The sequence below is a fragment of the Theobroma cacao genome, chromosome 1, assembly GCF_000208745.1.
Source record: "Theobroma cacao cultivar B97-61/B2 chromosome 1, Criollo_cocoa_genome_V2, whole genome shotgun sequence".
NCBI classification, from domain to species: Eukaryota; Viridiplantae; Streptophyta; class Magnoliopsida; order Malvales; family Malvaceae; genus Theobroma; species Theobroma cacao.
Genome location: NC_030850.1, coordinates 36,042,438 through 36,061,078, shown reverse-complemented (window position 1 = coordinate 36,061,078; position 18,641 = coordinate 36,042,438). Strand labels below are relative to the sequence as shown.

The 18,641-nt window shown below is 38.4% G+C and overlaps 7 protein-coding genes across 9 annotated transcripts; 3 read left to right on the top strand and 4 right to left on the bottom strand.

Annotated features, from left to right (window-relative positions):
• Positions 78-664, top strand: LOC18614427. Its single transcript, XM_007052189.2, has one exon. The coding sequence runs from the start codon at positions 207-209 to the stop codon at positions 510-512; it is 306 nt and encodes a 101-aa protein (XP_007052251.1). The 5' UTR covers positions 78-206; the 3' UTR covers positions 513-664.
• LOC18614426 (probable mitochondrial import inner membrane translocase subunit TIM21) lies at positions 977-4,465 on the bottom strand. 2 transcript variants are annotated; one of them, XM_018126149.1, is made up of 8 exons: positions 4,101-4,465; positions 3,663-3,728; positions 3,565-3,580; positions 2,934-3,100; positions 2,197-2,375; positions 2,060-2,108; positions 1,728-1,847; positions 977-1,532 (listed from the first exon to the last, which is right to left on the bottom strand). In XM_018126149.1, exons 1-8 carry the CDS (start codon positions 4,239-4,241, stop codon positions 1,347-1,349), a joined length of 924 nt encoding a protein of 307 aa, XP_017981638.1. In that variant the 5' UTR covers positions 4,242-4,465; the 3' UTR covers positions 977-1,346. The 2 variants fall into 2 exon arrangements, with proteins under 2 accessions (XP_017981638.1, XP_017981664.1); XM_018126175.1 differs by having other exon boundaries at positions 4,125-4,461.
• Positions 4,588-9,787, top strand: LOC18614425. 2 transcript variants are annotated; one of them, XM_007052184.2, is made up of 6 exons: positions 4,588-4,756; positions 5,368-5,639; positions 5,759-6,410; positions 6,551-6,750; positions 7,254-7,498; positions 7,855-9,787. In XM_007052184.2, the coding sequence occupies exons 2-6, from the start codon at positions 5,368-5,370 to the stop codon at positions 9,576-9,578; spliced, it is 3,093 nt and encodes a 1,030-aa protein (XP_007052246.2). In that variant the 5' UTR covers positions 4,588-4,756; the 3' UTR covers positions 9,579-9,787. The 2 variants fall into 2 exon arrangements, with proteins under 2 accessions (XP_007052246.2, XP_017969632.1); XM_018114143.1 differs by lacking the exon at positions 4,588-4,756 and having other exon boundaries at positions 5,417-5,613.
• Positions 10,113-11,824, top strand: LOC18614424 (transcription factor MYB59). Its single transcript, XM_007052183.2, has 3 exons — positions 10,113-10,513; positions 10,604-10,850; positions 11,150-11,824. The coding sequence occupies exons 1-3, from the start codon at positions 10,317-10,319 to the stop codon at positions 11,645-11,647; spliced, it is 942 nt and encodes a 313-aa protein (XP_007052245.1). The 5' UTR covers positions 10,113-10,316; the 3' UTR covers positions 11,648-11,824.
• On the bottom strand, positions 11,915-13,556 carry LOC18614423. The gene is made up of 4 exons (XM_007052182.2): positions 13,066-13,556; positions 12,812-12,970; positions 12,590-12,698; positions 11,915-12,401 (listed from the first exon to the last, which is right to left on the bottom strand). The coding sequence occupies exons 1-4, from the start codon at positions 13,516-13,518 to the stop codon at positions 12,208-12,210; spliced, it is 915 nt and encodes a 304-aa protein (XP_007052244.2). The 5' UTR covers positions 13,519-13,556; the 3' UTR covers positions 11,915-12,207.
• Positions 14,197-15,527, bottom strand: LOC18614422. Its single transcript, XM_018121279.1, has 2 exons — positions 15,049-15,527; positions 14,197-14,858 (listed from the first exon to the last, which is right to left on the bottom strand). Exons 1-2 carry the CDS (start codon positions 15,510-15,512, stop codon positions 14,633-14,635), a joined length of 690 nt encoding a protein of 229 aa, XP_017976768.1. The 5' UTR covers positions 15,513-15,527; the 3' UTR covers positions 14,197-14,632.
• Positions 16,156-17,813, bottom strand: LOC18614421 (protein RESTRICTED TEV MOVEMENT 3). The gene is made up of 6 exons (XM_007052180.2): positions 17,718-17,813; positions 17,486-17,615; positions 17,235-17,404; positions 16,841-17,126; positions 16,565-16,731; positions 16,156-16,464 (listed from the first exon to the last, which is right to left on the bottom strand). Exons 1-6 carry the CDS (start codon positions 17,740-17,742, stop codon positions 16,307-16,309), a joined length of 936 nt encoding a protein of 311 aa, XP_007052242.2. The 5' UTR covers positions 17,743-17,813; the 3' UTR covers positions 16,156-16,306.

Below are 18,641 nucleotides of genomic sequence, written 5' to 3'. Positions count from 1 at the left end.
TCCATATGGAGCTCTACCAGCGGCCCTCCTCTGGTTGGGTAGGGATGATATGAGCTTAAGCTGATCAGTGTTAACCCATAAACAAGGTTGCAAATAATAACCCGCAAAGTGCTGGCCAACCCAATCAAGGAAGCAGTGCGAAGTGCAGCAGCCAAGGGGGCCAAACTGCAAAGTCAGTGAAAGTCTGAAGAAGGAAGAAACGAGTCATGGAGGTGGAGGAGAGCGGTGGTGATGCAGATAGGACCCGCATCGAAAGCCACTGGTATTGGGCCACAGCAAGCGTGGCGCAATTTGGATGGGCCGTATCTTCGTATCGAAAAGGTTACGCGGGTGATCATCGTTTGATGCCCTTCAAAGCTTTTGCCGTCGCTTCTTTGTTCCTTGGCGCTTCTGCCTCCGCATCCGTCTCTTTCCTTAAAGCTTCCGGCATTCACAAGGTGGAAGATTTGATGGAAGTGGGTGCAAGTATAAGAGCTGGACTTGGAACTCGTCCAAGGGCAGGGGATGAATGAGTCTTTTGGCCTTGGTTTAAGGGCATTTTTTCTTTCTGGGTTTCCATTTTTCTTTCCTTTTTAGTGCCTTGTATTACCTTGATGCAATGAGATTTGTGTTTCAGCTCTGTATCTGCATAATCATCAAACAGAAAACTCTGTCATTCATTATTCTTACGAAAGATGAAATTTACTCTCTGGAATTTTAGGGCAATGAACAAAGTTTTTGATCTTCAAAACATCCATGGTTTTTGTTTCATAGGTAGCAACTGCTGGTTTAGTCGTTTTTTCCCCGGAGGGACTGCTTAACCTGACCAAAGGAAAGTATATATCTCACAACATTCTCAGCAAAACAAACCCAGGGAGAGCGTGTCTTTGTTGCCCTTCGATTGTTTCATGGCAGCAAACTAAGAGCCTGTGAGTTTGGTACGAGAAATAGATCAAATACTTTAACATTCAAAGCATAATAAACATGGAGCGGGACCGGCAAAAAGAACTGTCATAATATTATTGACTGTAATTTATATAAGCAAAAGCAGCAAATTAACAGGAGAGTTGTCCAGCACATGCTGTTAGAATTAAGATTTTGAATCCAAAATGTATTATTGGTGCATCTACCAGTGCCACAGGGTGAAGTTAATGAATAAACAAAAAATCCATTGCCCATTGACAAAAGGAGAACGGACAAACAATTGCCAGTCAAATTTACAGAATCCCAAACATTTCCCTCATTCTAGTAGAGGCGGGCTAAAATTCAACCGGTGACTGAGATCAAAATTGGGACACTGAAAACTAAGCTCAAGTTCCAGAACAATCGAATTTTCTGCAGGAGTAAGCTGAGTATTTTTCCCAATCTTAATTTGCTGTCGAAGCCCTCGGCTCAGCTGCCGGCAAATAAGACTCCAGCATCAATTCTGCTGGGGAAGGTGAAGTGATCTGAACAATCAAGTAGGTATACTTCCATTTGTGGTCTGTTTTGTCCTTGAACATTTCGGTAAAAACTTTTCCGGCTCCATGTGGCCCACGAATATAGAAATTAACCTGTTTTGAAATGGTTAAGAAGCAATCACCTATCAAAATGAGAGAACTAGGACTCAACAATCTTGTTTTCTTTTGTTTCGTATTTTGTGGGGGTTCAGAGGTTATCTCAGAAAAGCACTACAAAATTACAATGTGACGAATAGCTAACAAATATGAAAGATTTTTTCAACATGCTTGTAAAGACTAGAGAGTCACCTCCACATGCTCTACACCATTTTCATCCGTATATATCCTGTTTGGAATACGTTGGCGAGCAGCGCGATTTCTACTTTCTTGACCATAGCCTGTAATAGGATGCCCGATCCTCACCCTAACCTGATAAAAACAAATGTAATCCAATGTGAACATAGAAATGTAATCACAACCCTAACAGGTACTTCCTAGGCTGTCTTTAAATTGAGAGTGATTGAAGCTTGAAAAGAGTAGTAATCTCTTAGTAGGATCCACATATGATTCATACAGATAAATTCCAAGGCACCATTTAACAATGTTAGATCCAAGACAACAACATGCTAGTTTTCACAAACCTGGCCTTCTTTCTGAATTCTTTCCAGAGCATGGTTGAATATCTTATACCTATAAAACCATGGTTTTGAATCAGGGTGGAAGTAACAAAGGAAGAAGACTTAATAGCTAAATTACCAACTAGGCATTTGACTCTTACTCTTTTGGTTCAAATATCAGCTCCTTGAAAACAGCATATGCTGCAGCAGCTGCAACTCCAAGCCCAGCAAGGATTATGACACTGTAGCTAGCCCCCTCTGTAAATGTCACAGGTTTGTCTGGGATATTGTATGTAGGAGCATCGAAGGGATCCTCAACAGTAGATACTTCTTTCCTAGTCTGCCAAAGCAATAAAGACAACAGCTAAGCGTAACTGATGTGAAGCTTGAAGTAATCATAAAGCCTAGAGAACAAAAAGCAGCAATTATATTAACTCAACCAGTATAGCATTTGATGAGTACAGCTTAGTTAACTCTGAAGTTACTGTTCCCACCCTGGTTGTACACGAGAACCTTTGAACTCCCACATGATAGATGGACTTTGGTCAATATAAAATAAACTTCAGTAATATTTATGCTTTGTTTATTCTTTATTGCTATTTCATAACCAAAATATGATGAAATAAAGTAAGTCATTCCGTGATCATCTTAGAAAGAAATATGATAATAAATTCCTAATCCTTTTAGACCAATCCCTCTTTAGCATCCTTTCAGCCTTCAGGCAGTGATTGCCTCAACATAAAAGAGGATAAACTTACATTTACTGACATATCAGAATTACAAACTAAGCAAATAGATCAACTAATAACATGAAAAGTATTTTTGTGAATAATGTAAAGCTTATACAGATGAAACATTGAGAACATGTAAAGCCAAATGTGTGAGTTAAGATCCAAACCTCAGAAGTTGTTTCTTTTGATTGCTTTGATGCGCTTGATGCAAAGGATCTAGCAAGGCAAGGAGACATGAGCTTCGATCCATAATTTTCTATGCATGGGAGTGATGCCTGACAGCTAACTATATAATCTCTACCACACTGTCCTCTAAATGGAAGAGGAATTCCAGCTGAACATTATTGTCAAAATATAAATTAAAAAGAATAGAGAAAAGAAGAGAACAATTAATTTAGCTAATCAAACTTGACATAAGTGTCTTACGCACTTCACTAAGTACATCATTTATGCATGAAATAATATTCTACCACAACAAACTCATGAAAAGGCAGGTTAGGCAAACATGGAAGTAAGTCCTCTGTAACCTATAGTGAAAGGAACAATGATATTAACTGTAAAGTTAGACTTTGGCAACATGACCAATGCAAGAACCCCATAACCTTCATGGAAATTGAATGGAAAGAAAGGAGGGCTCCCTTCTAAAAATTTTCTAAAAATAATTACTTAAGAAGTAAATGTGAACCCTTCTGAGAAAATTATTTTCTCCCAATAACCAATCTAGATTGCTGATTGGCCAAAACCCAAATGAATTGATCATAAAAGTTGATAGCTAAACATCTATGAGCAATAACTAACCATTAGCTCGTACACCCTGCAGAATAAAAGAAGAAAGTATTTAGTCTGCAGCTATGTAGAGACAAAAAATGTAAATAGAATAAGAACTACCACCTCACCTTTGACATATTATAAGCACGCGTCACATATTGTCTTGTAATACTAGAATTACAATCCGCTGGAAACTGCAGTATGTCATCAGAAAATGATCAACAACTGATACAGATTCATCATGTCTAAGAAATGCTCTAAAGATAAACAGAATTTGAAAACCTATAAAGCAATCATATTAACCAGGGCAAAGCAAGGCTTAGGCTTAACTAAATAAAGGCAGCAGAAGCTCCAATAAAATTGATTGGCACATTGACCTTTTGCTCAACTAACTAGTATAAAATATATGCTGCTAGGCTCCTAATATTTCAGATAAAAAATCACCATTGCCAACTTCCCTCAGTTAATAACACACACACACACTCAAAGAGTTGGCGAGCAAAAAGAACACCTCACTACAGAGCAAATAAAAGAACAGCAATGTCCAAAAACAAAACTACACATACAAAGCAAGGAGCAAACGATCGTACCCTTTTAGCAGATGAAGGAAAACCATCCAAACAAGGCTTAGATTCCGTAATCGATCTCAATAAACCACCCCATCTGCTCCTAATAGATATTACGGACCTCCTAACGTTCTGCTGCATCTTCAACTATACAAACTTAGACCTTTTCTTCTACAAATCTATGCAAAAAAATTCTCTTTTCTTGCTGAACAACAAAGCAAAACAAAAAAAAAAACCCCAATACCCTCAAGCGAATCAATTCAAAAGAAGTAAGTATACCATCACAGACAGAGAGATGGCATTGGGGAAACGAGAAACCCCAGCGGCTGAGGTTTTATTCTAGACACGTGACACCCAAAGCCGCACGTGTCTGTTACGAGACTGTGCTCGGGTCTAACCTGAGTCCCATAGTTGCAACAAATAGAGCCTCATTCAAGGCCCAAAACGTAGAAGGATATAATATCAAACACTTCCAACATGGAGGGGTCAAACAATAATTATGAGATAAAAAAAAGGGTTTTTTCTTTTGTAAAATATGAAATATCACGGCGCACAATAGGTATTTCCTTTGCTCCCTCTCCCTCCGTTTATTTGTCTGATCAACAGAGAAGAACAGAGGAGAAAAGAAGGAGCTTTCTTTAGCTGCCCTTTACCAGGTAACCCCTAATCCTAACTTATACATACGCATTTATATACCTACGCATAGACATATGTAAGATTATTTTTTGTGTAAAGATATGGTGAATCATGTAATAGTACTGTCAGTTGAGCTAACTGACCTGCAAACGCTGAAGCTTTTAAGGTTTCTTCGGGTTCCCAAAATAATGATAGAAGTGGAATGAAAAATGGAAAGTTTTTGAGCCTTGGGGCATGAAAAACTTAAAACCTTTGCTTTAAATGAGGCTAATTGAATGACTTCTGCTTTTTTGATAGAGAACATGCTAGGATACTAATTGCTATCTGTTTATGTGCAATTTTTCTTCAAGTTAAGTTAAATTTGGTCGAATCCTCTTGAGTTAAGTATTGCTGTTGCAGTGAGGTTTCTGTTTTATGTTTGCATTTAAGCCATGAATATGACACAACCTATTTCGATGAGTTGTGGTTTTGCTGATGAATTTTATGTTCATTTGAATGATTTTATAGTGGAAATATGAAGAATGGGTTTTGTGGTAACTTGGTTTTATGATTGATAAGTGGGGTTTGCCATTTTGACATTTTGCAATAATTTTGCTTATAAATAGTGTAATCACTGTTTTGTTTGGTGTAGATGGCTAGATGGGATCAGATTCTGTCCCTTCCCGTACAAAATCCACCGACCTTGGAGTTCTCTGCTGCTGATCTTGTATGGTCAAAGGTGGAAGGTTGGCGTGACAATATAGATAGAGTTGCTCTAATCCCCTTTGCTAGAGTAGATGACTTTGTTAGAGGTGAATCCGCAAACAAAGACTGTCCAACAAGATTTCATGTTGAAGCAAGAAGGCGGAGGCCTCCAAAGGCACCTTACAAGCCAAAGGTTGACGGTATTCTTGAATATATTCTGTAGGTTCAGCCTCTTTTCTTTATTTTTTTTTTCAATTTGTAAATCTTTTGATAGCTTGTGCTCAATGGTCTTGCACTACGACTTGTTTAATTTTAAATTTATCCTGTTGAATTTGTAGGTATTGGTGTTCATTTGGTCCTGATGACCATAGGAAAGGGGGCATTGTACGACCCAGCAGGAATACATATATCCCTAAGAAGACAAATGCTGGTCGACCTAACACAAAAAGAGGATGCACCTGTCACTTTATTGTGAAACGCTTAATTGCTGAGCCGACAGTAGCTCTCATAATATATAACCAAGAAAAGCATGTAGATAAGAAAGGGTTGCCATGCCATGGGCCGCAGGACAAAAAGGCTGCTGGAACACGTGCTATGTTTGCACCGTACATCTCAGAGGATCTCCGCCTCCGCGTGCTCTCTTTACTGTATGTGGGTGTCTCTGTGGAAACCATAATGCAGCGGCACAATGAGTCTGTAGAGAAACAGGGTGGTCCATACAACCGTGATGACCTTTTAACCCACAGGTATGTTCGAAGACAGGAGAGGAGCATTAGACGTTCTACATATGAGTTGGATGCAGATGATGCAGTCAGTGTAAACATGTGGGTTGAAAGCCACCAGAATCATGTATTTTTTTATGAAGATTTCACTGATTCAGACCCTTTTACCTTGGGCATTCAAACAGAGTGGCAGTTGCAACAAATGATTCGATTTGGAAATTGCAGCCTCATTGCCTCTGACTCAAGGTTTGGAACAAATAAACTGAAGGTTTGTCTCTTCCTCCTTTCTTTGCCTTCCCCCACCCACACCTCTAAGTTATGTGACTCACTCTGATAACTGTCATTGTCTGTCCATGAGGACTACTAATATCTTTGAAATTAACTTTCTCCTTTTAAAATTATTTTCAGTATCCTGTTCACAGTCTCATTGTCTTCAATTCAGACAAGAAAGCTATCCCAGTAGCTTGGATTATAACACCAAGATTTGCTAGTGTGGATGCCCATAGATGGATGAGGGCTCTATACAATAGAGTTCGCACAAAAGATCCTACTTGGAAGTTGGCTGGGTTTATTGTGGATGATCCTTCAGTTGATGTCCTTACAATCAGGTGGGCTATTAAGTCCTTCGTCTAAGCTGACTTTACATGACTATATGCTTTTAATATGTCGTGGAAGAAGATTGTTCCATTGTCTATTATGTTTGTTGAGGAGCATGAGTTTATATGATTTCTTCAATAGTCCTTCTATAGTTATTAGAGTTCGGAAGCACTGGTTTGTAGAACTAGCATGTTAACCCCTTGCCTGCTATCTGATCACATGCCTTTTAGTTCGAGATTGGTTATTTTGTGTACCAGCTCCTTGCTTGGCGTTGTCTCTTGTGTGTTTTCTAACCTCGAGGTTTCTCTGCTGATATGATTATAATAAATGTGAAGCAAATTGAGGCATAGCTCGTTTTTCTTTTTTATCTTTTTGATTTAAACTTGGAGTAACCTAGTTCGGCTTGATTTAGTGAGCTCCTTAAGTGGCATATTGAAATGGTTATGTCATGTCAACATGATGAAGGGTTATAACATTTGCACTCTTATATTTTCTTTGTTTGCATTGTATTCAGGGATGTTTTTGAGTGTTCTGTATTGATATCCTTTTGGCGGGTCCGCCATGCATGGCATAAAAACTTATTGAAGAGATGTTCAGAGACAGAGATGCGTGTTGAGATATCAAGACGACTTGGAATGGCATTTGATGACATTTCCAGAAGATGTGGAAATGTTGATTTGTTTGAGAAATTCATGGAAGATTTTGTTGATTGCTTGGATTTTATGGATTATTTCAAAGCAATCTGGTACCCTAGAATAGGTTGGTTGCTACTTCTACCTTTTCATGCTGTCTTTCCCATCTGGTTTGCACCTGTTCCTGAATTCTTTATTTAAATTATCAGTGGGGAGCCACTTTTAGGTAGAACTATCTCTCCCAAGTATAATGTTCAAATTTGCTACCATTTTGACTGTCTATTTTATTTCTCTATATTTTAGTATCCATAAAACACAGATGCATAATATAGATAATTGTAATTAGAAGCAGATGTCAGACAGACTTGATTGTATTAAATGAGTGAAAATTTTATTTTGCTAATAGCTTAAGGCAGTTTTTTCCTATTTGTAAAGGACTTTTAACTTGTAGAACAAGAAAATTATAACCTTCTCTTGTTTCAGGGGCTTGGATCTCTGCACTTGGAACTCTTCCACTTGCTAGCTTGGAGACTTGTGCAGCGATGGAATTTTACCACAATCAACTGAAGCTCCGGCTGTTAAATGAGAAGGATCCTTCTGTCTACCAACGCACTGATTGGCTGGTTAATAAGTTGGGTACAAAAGTGCATTCGTACTTTTGGCTGGATGAATACTCGGGGAAAGATGATTTTGCACGATACTGGAAGGATGAGTGGATGAGTGGTTTAACGTCTTGGCGTAAGGCATTGAAGATTCCAGATTCTGATGTTGCCATTGAAGGGCAATGTGCAAAAGTGACTGACCAGCTTGATCGAGATAGAGTTTATGTCGTTTGGAACCCTGGCTCACAGTATGGTATTTGTGATTGTACTTGGGCAGAAATGGGCTATCTGTGTGAGCATGTGTTCAAGGTAATAAAGGTCTTTCATGAGAAAGGGTCTATTTTGCCATCTGTCAGCCTATTTCAGTACAACAAGGCTTTGATTGACATGCTACATTGCCCGCCCCATGATTCCTTGATCCGTGATCATGCTGTTTCTTTAGCAATCTATGTACAGAAACAGTTAAATTCACTAGTTGATCCTATTCAGAAACAAGCCAAGGATTCTAGTCAGGATGCAAGTGCAACGGTGGTTTCTGCAAAACAAAATAGAGGATTAGTTGACGAGGGTCCTTGTGTAAATGGGATCATATCATCTAATCATGAAAATGGTTATGCAGATTGCTCTGAGGCTCCTGTTAGTATTGCAAGTGATTTGGGTAGTGAATCAGTTGATGGGTTAGTTGGTATAAATGGCATTTGTGGTAAGGCTGCTGGAGAAGGAATATCTGGTTCTGAGATGGATGTTGACCCACCCTCCTGTATTTCTCCACCTGAATTACCATCTCTTAATGAGGTTGTAGCTGGTAATGTCTTTTCAGAGCATGGAGATAGTGATTTAATTAACAATGTCCCTAATATGAAAAGCAAAGTACCTCCAAAAGATAATGCTTTAAGAGATGAAAGTGGATGCGAAGAAGATATCTTTAACAAAAATTGCCATGAAAGTGTGATGGCTGCAGAGCTACAACCAGATGAGATACCTCAAACAAGACAGCTTTTGAAGCCATGCACAGCAACTCATCAGGATGGTTTCGGTAGCAAGAGTAGTGAACCTTCAGTGGCATCCAAGTCCACTCCTGAGAAAGGCACCCCATCCATGTCTGTTACTGTTGAGCCACAAGTGCTTGATATGGCTGAAGCTTCAGGAGCTCTCAATCTGGATATCTCAATGGCATCAGAAAGTGAGAATGAGATCACAGATAAGAATCATTCCACTGATACTGCTCTCCTGTCAGATGGAGATCATGGTAATTTGGGAATTGTTGGTGATCTTGGTGATGAAGCAAAGGCACTAGACAGCTGTATGGCTGAACACCCAGAAACTTTGACAAATCATTCAAAAATGATGAATTATGGTGACAGTGAACCAGCTTCTGAAGTTGCAGCTCAAGAAACTGATGATTCTGGTGAGAAGAAATTTCTTGGTGACATAACTTCAACAACTGAATCTGAACCTCAAAAGAGCGTTGAAGATGGAAGATGTGGTAATAAGGAGATTTGCGAACAGGTGACTAATCATCAGAATGGTGCTGTTGCTGTGGGAATTGTTTCAGAAGAGGCTGCTAATGACTCTGCAATCAGTGCTGGCTCTGACAAACAATAGACAGATGCAATTCCTTATTTCTTTGTGTACATACACAATGAATTTAATTGTAATTTTGGGATTCAGCCAGTTGCTCTTGAAATTAATAGCATAACCAGCCAACAAAAAATTATCTAGCATTGCCCATATAGATTTCCACATTGCTGCCAAAAGTGGATCATCTGTGGTAACTGTTGAGAAGCTATTGATGAGAAATGTTTAAAATCTTATACTCCACAATCCACATGTTGTAATACATGGTTTCTGTCCTATTAATTCCCAGCAGAAATCTCGCATCAAAACCTTAAATTATTGGTCTTTATAATTATAATGTTAATTTCCCTCATGAATGCAGGAACTTGTTGGTAATAATTTGTGAATCCCCTAGATAGTATAACCCTGATTCATTAGCCTGTGAAACTTCAGGCCCAAGTTTTCTGGAAAGTTACATCCTGACAGGTTTTCATCCCTGTTTCTGCGCTGAGAAAGGAAGAAAGGGTTAAGGGGCATGTATGTAACTTCAATACCATTTTTGAATGAGAGAAAAAAATGGGAACGTGGGGCTATTGGCTGAGGATAGTGGCAGTAACCGCCTTAACCGTCATTACCGACACAGAGAAACATAAAACGAAGATAACAAGAGTACAGAATCAATAAGAAAGTTTTCAGATAGAATATTTAGACCAAAGTGAATAGCGAGTCCTCCAAGAGACAAAAAGGGAATGCGTCTGGGTTTTCAGAGAGCGCAAATTGGGGAAAATGGAAGGAAAGCGAGTAGAGATGAGTCAGATAAGGAAAGGGCCATGGAAGGCAGAGGAAGATGAAGTGCTGATCAGCCATGTCAAGAAATATGGCCCTCGAGACTGGAGCTCCATTCGATCCAAAGGTCTTTTGCAAAGAACTGGCAAGTCGTGCCGTCTCCGTTGGGTCAACAAACTTAGACCCAATTTGAAGAAGTAAGATTAGTCTCTGTTTCTTTCATCTACTTGCTCGTACTTCCACGAGTAATTCATTTTCATTTTCTTTCTTCTTCTGAATCTTCGTAGTGGGTGCAAGTTTACGGCAGAGGAAGAGAGGGTGGTGATAGAGTTGCAGTCACAGTTTGGGAACAAATGGGCAAAAATTGCTACGTATTTGCCTGGAAGGACTGACAATGACGTGAAGAATTTTTGGAGCAGCAGGCAGAAGAGACTGGCTAGGATTTTGCAGAATTCAGGAACACCCTCCTCCTACTCCAAATCACCCAAAATCAAAAAGGAAGTTCCTGTCTTTCATAATGTTCCTGCTTTGGAGGTAAACATATCCCATCGCTACATTTCATGGTTGTTTTCAAATTTCCAGTTCTGCAAAAATATGGATGTTGTAATTCCATTTGATCAATTGACTTAAAGAAAAGTGTCGAATACCTTCAGAGACTTGCATATTACTGTTCTGTTTATTTGAAGGGCTTAAACAGTATTGCTCACTACTTGCAATTACATCAGAGAGTGCTGTCTCTAAATTGAGTAGTTTAGATGATTAACACTTTAATGAATCTGCAGTTGAGAAGAGTAAAGTGTTAGCTTTAGTATTATCTTTTTGTCAATTTTTAGGCTCCAAAGTTCAGCTCGTCAATGGAGGAAGCATCATACTCCAAGGGTCAATCTTGCTCATCATCCTACATTGACAACTCGGAGACAACCAAACTGGAGCAACTTCCAGATCTTGTGAATCCTAAGTTGTATAATATTGATGCAAACGGTGCGCAGCTTGAGCTTATGTCGAGAGGGCAGAACCCATATGCTGAGGCCCAACCACAATTTTTCTTCCCTCAGATCCCACAGCCCCAACCATACCTCACATTATCTCTGGAAAGCCAAGACCTTTTGGCTAAATTTGAGGACCCTTACTTTTCACAAGTGTTTGCACCGATGGATGTTCCTGAACTAGGGAGTGGACATGTTGGGCAGCCATTTCTTGAACCAGTGAGATGTAGCGGATTTGGTGCAAGGGAAGAAACTGACAACCCCGTCACTCCAGATACCTTCTTTGATGACTTCCCTGCTGACATGTTTGATCATATGGAGCCTCTTCCAAGCCCATCAGAGTAATTCAGGGACAAGAAGGTTGCTTGAGTGTTAACTTTTAACTAGTTTTTCCAATGTTGACTTACCCCTTGTATTTTATTCCTGTTTCTAGGTGTAGGATGTTTTTCTTTTTCTTAAGGGATGAATACTGTTACTGTAAAGACTCTTTTGAGCAACAAATAGATGCTTCCCACTTCTTATAAGCGGTGCCAATTTGTTGGGCAGACTGAAGGACAGATCCACAACAAGACTAAAACTTTCACATCAACAGCATCAATATGTCACATTATCTAATGAAAAAATGGGCATTGGTTCATCACATTCATTTTCTCAGTCTGCATTGTTAACAAAAAACAGGGGAAGGAAAAGGCAGTTTCATGAATTAAAATTGATTATTTCTTCAATCAATGAAATCAAGAATTGATACAAAAGTTATAATGTAAACAAAGCTGACGCATCAAGGAGGAAGGCTGAGATATGCTTGAGATGAAACTGTCGTGCCAAAGGTTATACATTGTTATTCATGGAGTCATCCTTCATCATGGTTTAAGGCAAAGAATCTCTATGGCATTACCATCTAAACATTATGTCAAGTTGCTTGTTGGATAGTAAGTAACGCCAGTCTTGCCACTTTGTGTAAGCACCTCAAACTTTCCAGCAGCGACTGGCTCGTATTTGCAAGAGATTGGTCTTCTTAGTTCTGAGTAAGCACAATAATCTACTTCAACGACAATTGTGTCCTCCAAGAATCCAGAAACCGAAACCCCAACTCCTTCCCCTGCATATGAAATGCATAGCTCAATGACCACTCCAAGTGTTTGGTAGTAATTCAAATAGGAATAAAAATGACATTGTTTAGACTCAGAGACCAGATATCCTTCAGCATGACATTGCAAATTGGAAGCCGCTGGAAAAGATGACAAATGGTCACTACAATTCTTGTCTGAATTGAAGAATCAAGCTTACCATGTGTCACTAATAGCAAGTTTTCTGAGGGGTATTTGTCCGCGAGTGCCTTAATGGTTTGTTCATATCTAGTCCTCGAACCAGTCACCGTCTCTTCCCATTGCGGCAACTGTAGATTTTGAGACAAAGAACCCAAATCAGCCATGGAAAACTGCATCCAGCTAAGCTGACAAAAATCTAAATTGTAAAGGAAATAGATCAAACACATTGCAAACACATTACCTCTTTATAAACTCTTTCCACGGTAGGATCCACTGTGCCACTCGGCAGCATAGCCTCAAGCTGTGGCACATCGAAACGAAAGATTCCATCTTTGGGCGCTACATCAAGCCTAATTGCTTCTCTACTTAACATCTCACACAATCCATACTCGATCGAAACCTGGAAAAATACAATAAAATGGACTCAAGCATTTGAACAACAAACTTTTAAAAAAAAATGTAAATTGCTTTTCAACGTATAGTGATCTGACTAGCCTTGACTTTTGATGGGTCGATAGAGATAACGCCGCAGGCTGACTTGGCATTGGGATCGTCGTCGACGGCACAAAGGGCGGCGACAGCCTCTGAGGCGGTCTGGACGCAGCGGAGGAAGGGGGAGACGAAGACTCGGTGGATCGGGAATCCTAGGTGGGCACGAAGCGCACGACCAGTACGGAAAGCCCTGACCAAGCCGTCATGTATAAGCGGTGGGTCCCATGGCCTCTCCGCCGTCACTACCCACGTGGGGTCGAAATTGTCCATACGGTCCCCGTGCCTCATCACCACCACGTTCTGGTGATACGTTTTTGTCACCGAGGAATCCATCGCTGTCGCTTTAAGGATTAAACTTTCCCGACGAATCAAAGGTTGTCTGTCTCTGGTTTTCACGCGAGTGTAGTTTTGAGTTCGGATAGAAGCTATAAAACAGTTGGGTAATCTCGCTGCCATTTGTTACCCGCTTTTCTCTCCTGCTTATAGTCATCTATGTTATTAATAAAATAAATAGTTTAACATTTATACTCCTACAATTTAAAAATTTTCAATTTAAATTTATGAAGTATAAAATTTTTACAATTAAAAAGAATTACCTTTATTATTGTTATTCAAAAGAAATATGATCCATTTATAAAAAACTCATCTCTTTTCATTCATTTAATTTTTTAAATGATCAAGTGATAAAAAAATATGTAAAGTGTTTCAATTCGGATAAGTATAAGATGTTAAAATTCTTATAATCATAGATATTATTTGCCTTATCAAATTAGACTTTTTACGAAAAGAATAATGATTTATGACGAAGTGATGTTAGAATTAAGAAAAAATAGACAAGATGGTTGATAACGACAGAATGTTATGAGATTGGATAAGGAATATTATGTTATATTTTAAATTTTATATTTTAAAATTTATAAAAATAAAAAAAAATAAAGAAATATATATATATATATATATATAAATATATATATAATTTTCCTTTGCTTGCATAATTATGGTTGCGTGAGAGCATAGTTGCGTGGAATGAATTGGTCTACATCAAACAAATACCTGTCAAACCCAATTTCATTATTCTTTGTGTTAACCATGGACTTTACATGAACATTTCAAGTTGAAGGTATTGCTTTTCTGCAGTGAGGAGGATGACACGAGAAAGCATTCAGAAAAAAAAAAATGTTTACTACCACTTTCAAGGTTATTTCCTGGAAATTGGTTGTAATTCTTGGAAAAGTTTATGTTCCAACAGAACCATCCATGACCATGAGGATGAAGAAGTTCAGGCCGTGGCAGACAACAGCCGATCCACAGACCTCAATTCTGGGCTAAGAAAATCGGTAGAAAGCCCTCGGTTGGACTCGCTGATTTTCACAGGCCCATTGAAACAGTGCTGACACCCCCATTCGAACCGTCGGAACTCATAAATCTGAATATTGTATGATAAAGCTTGAGGACAGAGATCAAATCATACAATAACGAAAGAAAGGCTTGATTTATTATTGATAATAGTTGTATTATTTATATCAACGCATCATGCATGTAGAGTTGCATATGCAACAGATTAAGTATTTTACTTATTGTTCCATTTAGGGGAGCGCGTCTTATTGAGCTCAAACTTCTTGCACCAGAGCGGGTTACCATCAATGTTGAACATGCATTGTTTCGTTCCAAAAGCAGTCATCATTAATGGAATACTAGCTTCCTTGAAAACAATCTTTCCAAATAATGGTATTTGATTTTTATTCCACGGGGCTGGCCAATGCACGTATACCCTTTCCACACATTCCCAGTATGTGCTGCACACAATGAACATATAATCATTCTCAATTATCACTGGAAACAAAATTATTCTAAGAAAATAAACAATAGGGTTTTCTTTTTTGGATTATTTCTATTCATTTTGATAGTTTGAGGGCATGGGAATTAGATCGGTGGAAGTTTGTGAGTGTTTGAAGTCACATTTAAAATGCTCCTATGTACACTTACGAGTTAAAGAATTTGGCAATTTCCATCTCTGGTATCGGGCGTCCGTACGAGAATGTTAGGAACAAGGACCGATCTGATTCAGGAAGGGGATAATACTCCTTAGCATTAGGATTTAGTTTAATTGGAACCGGTTTTGCATTTGGTACAGCAGTCACCCTATTTTCCATGATAGTAGGCTGGGCAGGTTGATGATCAGAGCATTCGGCATGATAATTCACCGAGCCATGTCCATGGCCACGGCCACGTCCACGTCCACAGCCACGGCCACGTCCACGTTGACAGCCACGGCCACCACCTGGCGGCGCTCTTTCTCCCGAATACCGAGTCCTCCTTGGTTCCTCCATGGGATTTTCACGGAAAAATGAAGAGGATGACTCGTAATTCTGTGTGTTTTCAAACTGGACATAGGGAGTGAAAGGGGGGATGAGTATGGGGATATATACTGCAATCCAAGTGAAGAACATTGCGATGGTTCAGGAATGTTGGCTTTACAAGGAAAAGGTAGTATATATTCGAGAGAGGGGGTGAGTATGGGAATATATATTGCAAAAAAACTGAGGAGCATTGCGATGGTTTAGGAATGTTGGCTTTACAAGGAAAGGTAGTATATGTCGAGAGAGGCTGTTTCTTGAGCAGCCGCAACGTTTGCAAATAAGCAACTTTGCTGCTCTTCTTATTGCTTCATTCCCTCCCAAGAATTTGCCATCTCTCATTTTCAGAGGGCTGGCTTGTACATTTTGACCATTTTATCAACATAATTTCTATAATTTGAACCATTTGATTCAATGGATTGAGACATATATATATGTAAAAGTCAAATTCACAAACTATAGAATTGAACTTGAATAGAATCAGTAAATTTGGATAGTATCATTCCTTTTAAAGAAAATTGAGCAAATTTCAGTATGTCCACTTCGTACCGACTTGGCGATGATAATATCTTACTTTGTTTAGAGTATATTTATAATGATAATTTAATTAATGATGATTCATGTATTGGTGTCAATTTCTATATTAATATTATTTTTATAAGTTAATATATACAATCTAAATATGTATTCCAGCTCGTAACGAATTGTAAAAGATATTTTTATTTTCAAAAATTAATTAACCAAAGAAGATATAACATGATTATTCAATCTTGCGTACTGAAAACAATTAAACATTTTCATTGTTCATCATGATTTAGAACAGGATGCCCAGAACATGAAACAAATTCAGACATTCGATAGTACTGTTAACACCAGATTGAATCTATTTATGAGAAACGCTTGACTTTAGAAACGAGGGCAATTTCTGCTTCAACAATCAGACTATCATAGACAATGTAACCCTTGGATGCATCGTGGAGAAGCTTCAGCGCAATGAATTGTGGATAACCCCAGTTTACACTTGTTGCACTGAACCAACGTTCGACTGCAAGTGATGAAAACAGAAATGGAAAATCAAGAACATCAGCAGACAACAAACAAAGCTAATATCAATAACACTTAATTGGCCAGGTTTTCTTGTTTACCTGTGAATTCCATGTGATTACCGTTGATTTGGTTCCTTACCCGTAGCTTGTATTCTGCATATACTTTCCGCTTAGGGGGAAGCTTCTCGGCCTCGACTAACTCTAGGAAGAGAGAGAGTGCTTTGCCCTTAAATTTTACGTTTCCCTTGGGATAGACTGTCAATTTCCTATAAGGCCAAAAGGCACAAGCGGCAGCAGCTATCTGTGATTAGCAATTTTCGATTTAATTTGGGTAACAATACGAAAATGAAGTGGCCAAATTCAATTAGAAGGTACCATTTTGAATCCCCGATGGTATGAACGGAAGATTCATAATACTTCTTGTCTAATTTCGAGAAATTGTCCATCTTGAAAGTTATGGTATTGTCCTCAGGCTCCTTGATCATGGAAAGACACTCCCATTTACAATTGCGTTCCATTAGAAAAACCTCTGCCCCAAATATGCAACAATCACCAATAAGGTAACCATTGGAAGTGTTATAAAATGACTCGAGGGAGAGTAATTGGGCGAAGCCCCATTCAGTCTTCATCCAATGAAATCTCTTGACTGCCCCATCAGCGTCTGTAAAATTATCAGCATATTAACAAATGGTCTGCCATGATGACAAAAAAAGGATGCGAAATTTAAAGAAACGAAGGACAAATAACCTGAAGCTGGTACATAGTATACCTTCAATGGTTAAGTACTTGTCCCGAATCTGGTCAAGCATGAATAACCTGAAGCTGACATTGACTTCCCAAGTATGAGGTAAATTTTCTGTTTCGTCAATTACCAAGTAAAGGGAGATGAAGCCACTTCCGTTGCTTTTATTGTCTCCGTTTGGGTAGAGTGACAATCTCCTAAAGGAAAACCAATTTAATTTGAAGAAAGAAAGGAAAAGAAGTTCAAAGAAAAGTAACTAATGAAAAGAAAACACTAACCATTTGTGACCCGCAGCTTCAAATACATCAGATTCATACTTATCAACCCCTGTTTTGGCCAACAAAGAGAACGATTCTACTTTAAATAAGTAGTGAGCTGGAGGGAAATCTCTTATGGTTCTTCTGATTCCTACAAACATAGCCAGAGAAAAAGGCTAGCATCCTTGCTTTCAAGTCGACTAATTATAACAATTAGAAGGGACAAATTCCAAGGAGAAGGAAGAGAACTTACCAAGTTTTTTGGAGTTGTCATCCATGAAAACCACTATAAAAATTTTTATACTTTTGCTTTTTACTTTTTCTTTTATTTGTCAAATATATATAGAAAGACAAAGGAATCAAATTTGCAGAAATATACTTATTTTCGTGGGGAGGGGGTTTAATAAGCATTGTCCTAGAATTTGCTTGTCATGCATGCAAAACTTGGAAGATCTCTTGGGTTTAACATCCTTATCTTGTAAACTATGAACACCTTTGGAATCTCTCCACCTTGAGGTTTCAAGGTTTACAAGTTTATGCTTACCTTGAGAAACTTACAAGACCTCCAATCTGTCTACTTAGGTAGAATTACAGGGGACTTTCGATCTATCCATTTGAAATTCTTGCTCGAAAAGATTAAATTAGATAGGTTAAATTTCTACTCATAATAGTCGATAATGAAAAAGTTGGATGCCTCTGTGGTTAGGGGAACACGAAATATTGATCTCAGGATTGGCTTTGATTCCTACTACTTCTGGTTTTTGGTTTCTCATTGATTCCTTTCTTCGGGTTTTACCTTTCCTTTTTTTTCTTTTATGATGAGGTGGTCAGCATTCTCTTAGGACTTGCAGGAACAAAAATTAAGATATTATAATTGGTGCTCAAATTATTAATCTAAAAAAAAGTAGAAATGCACCCTTATGAATTTCTCTAGATTTATGTTTCTTTCCAAAAAAAAAAAATGAATTTCTCCAGATTTATGTCTTCCATCTCAAATGGGGGAGCAAAAAGGGTATAATTTTCGAGATATTAATCCAGGTTTGAAGAAATTTACCTTGACGTTCTCACTTTCATTTTCGGATGTGACATTTAAACAATTTAATTAATTTAACTGAAATGATATTAAAGACTAATGACTTGAGAGACTTTGATTTCGCTAGTCTTGTGCTTCTTCTAA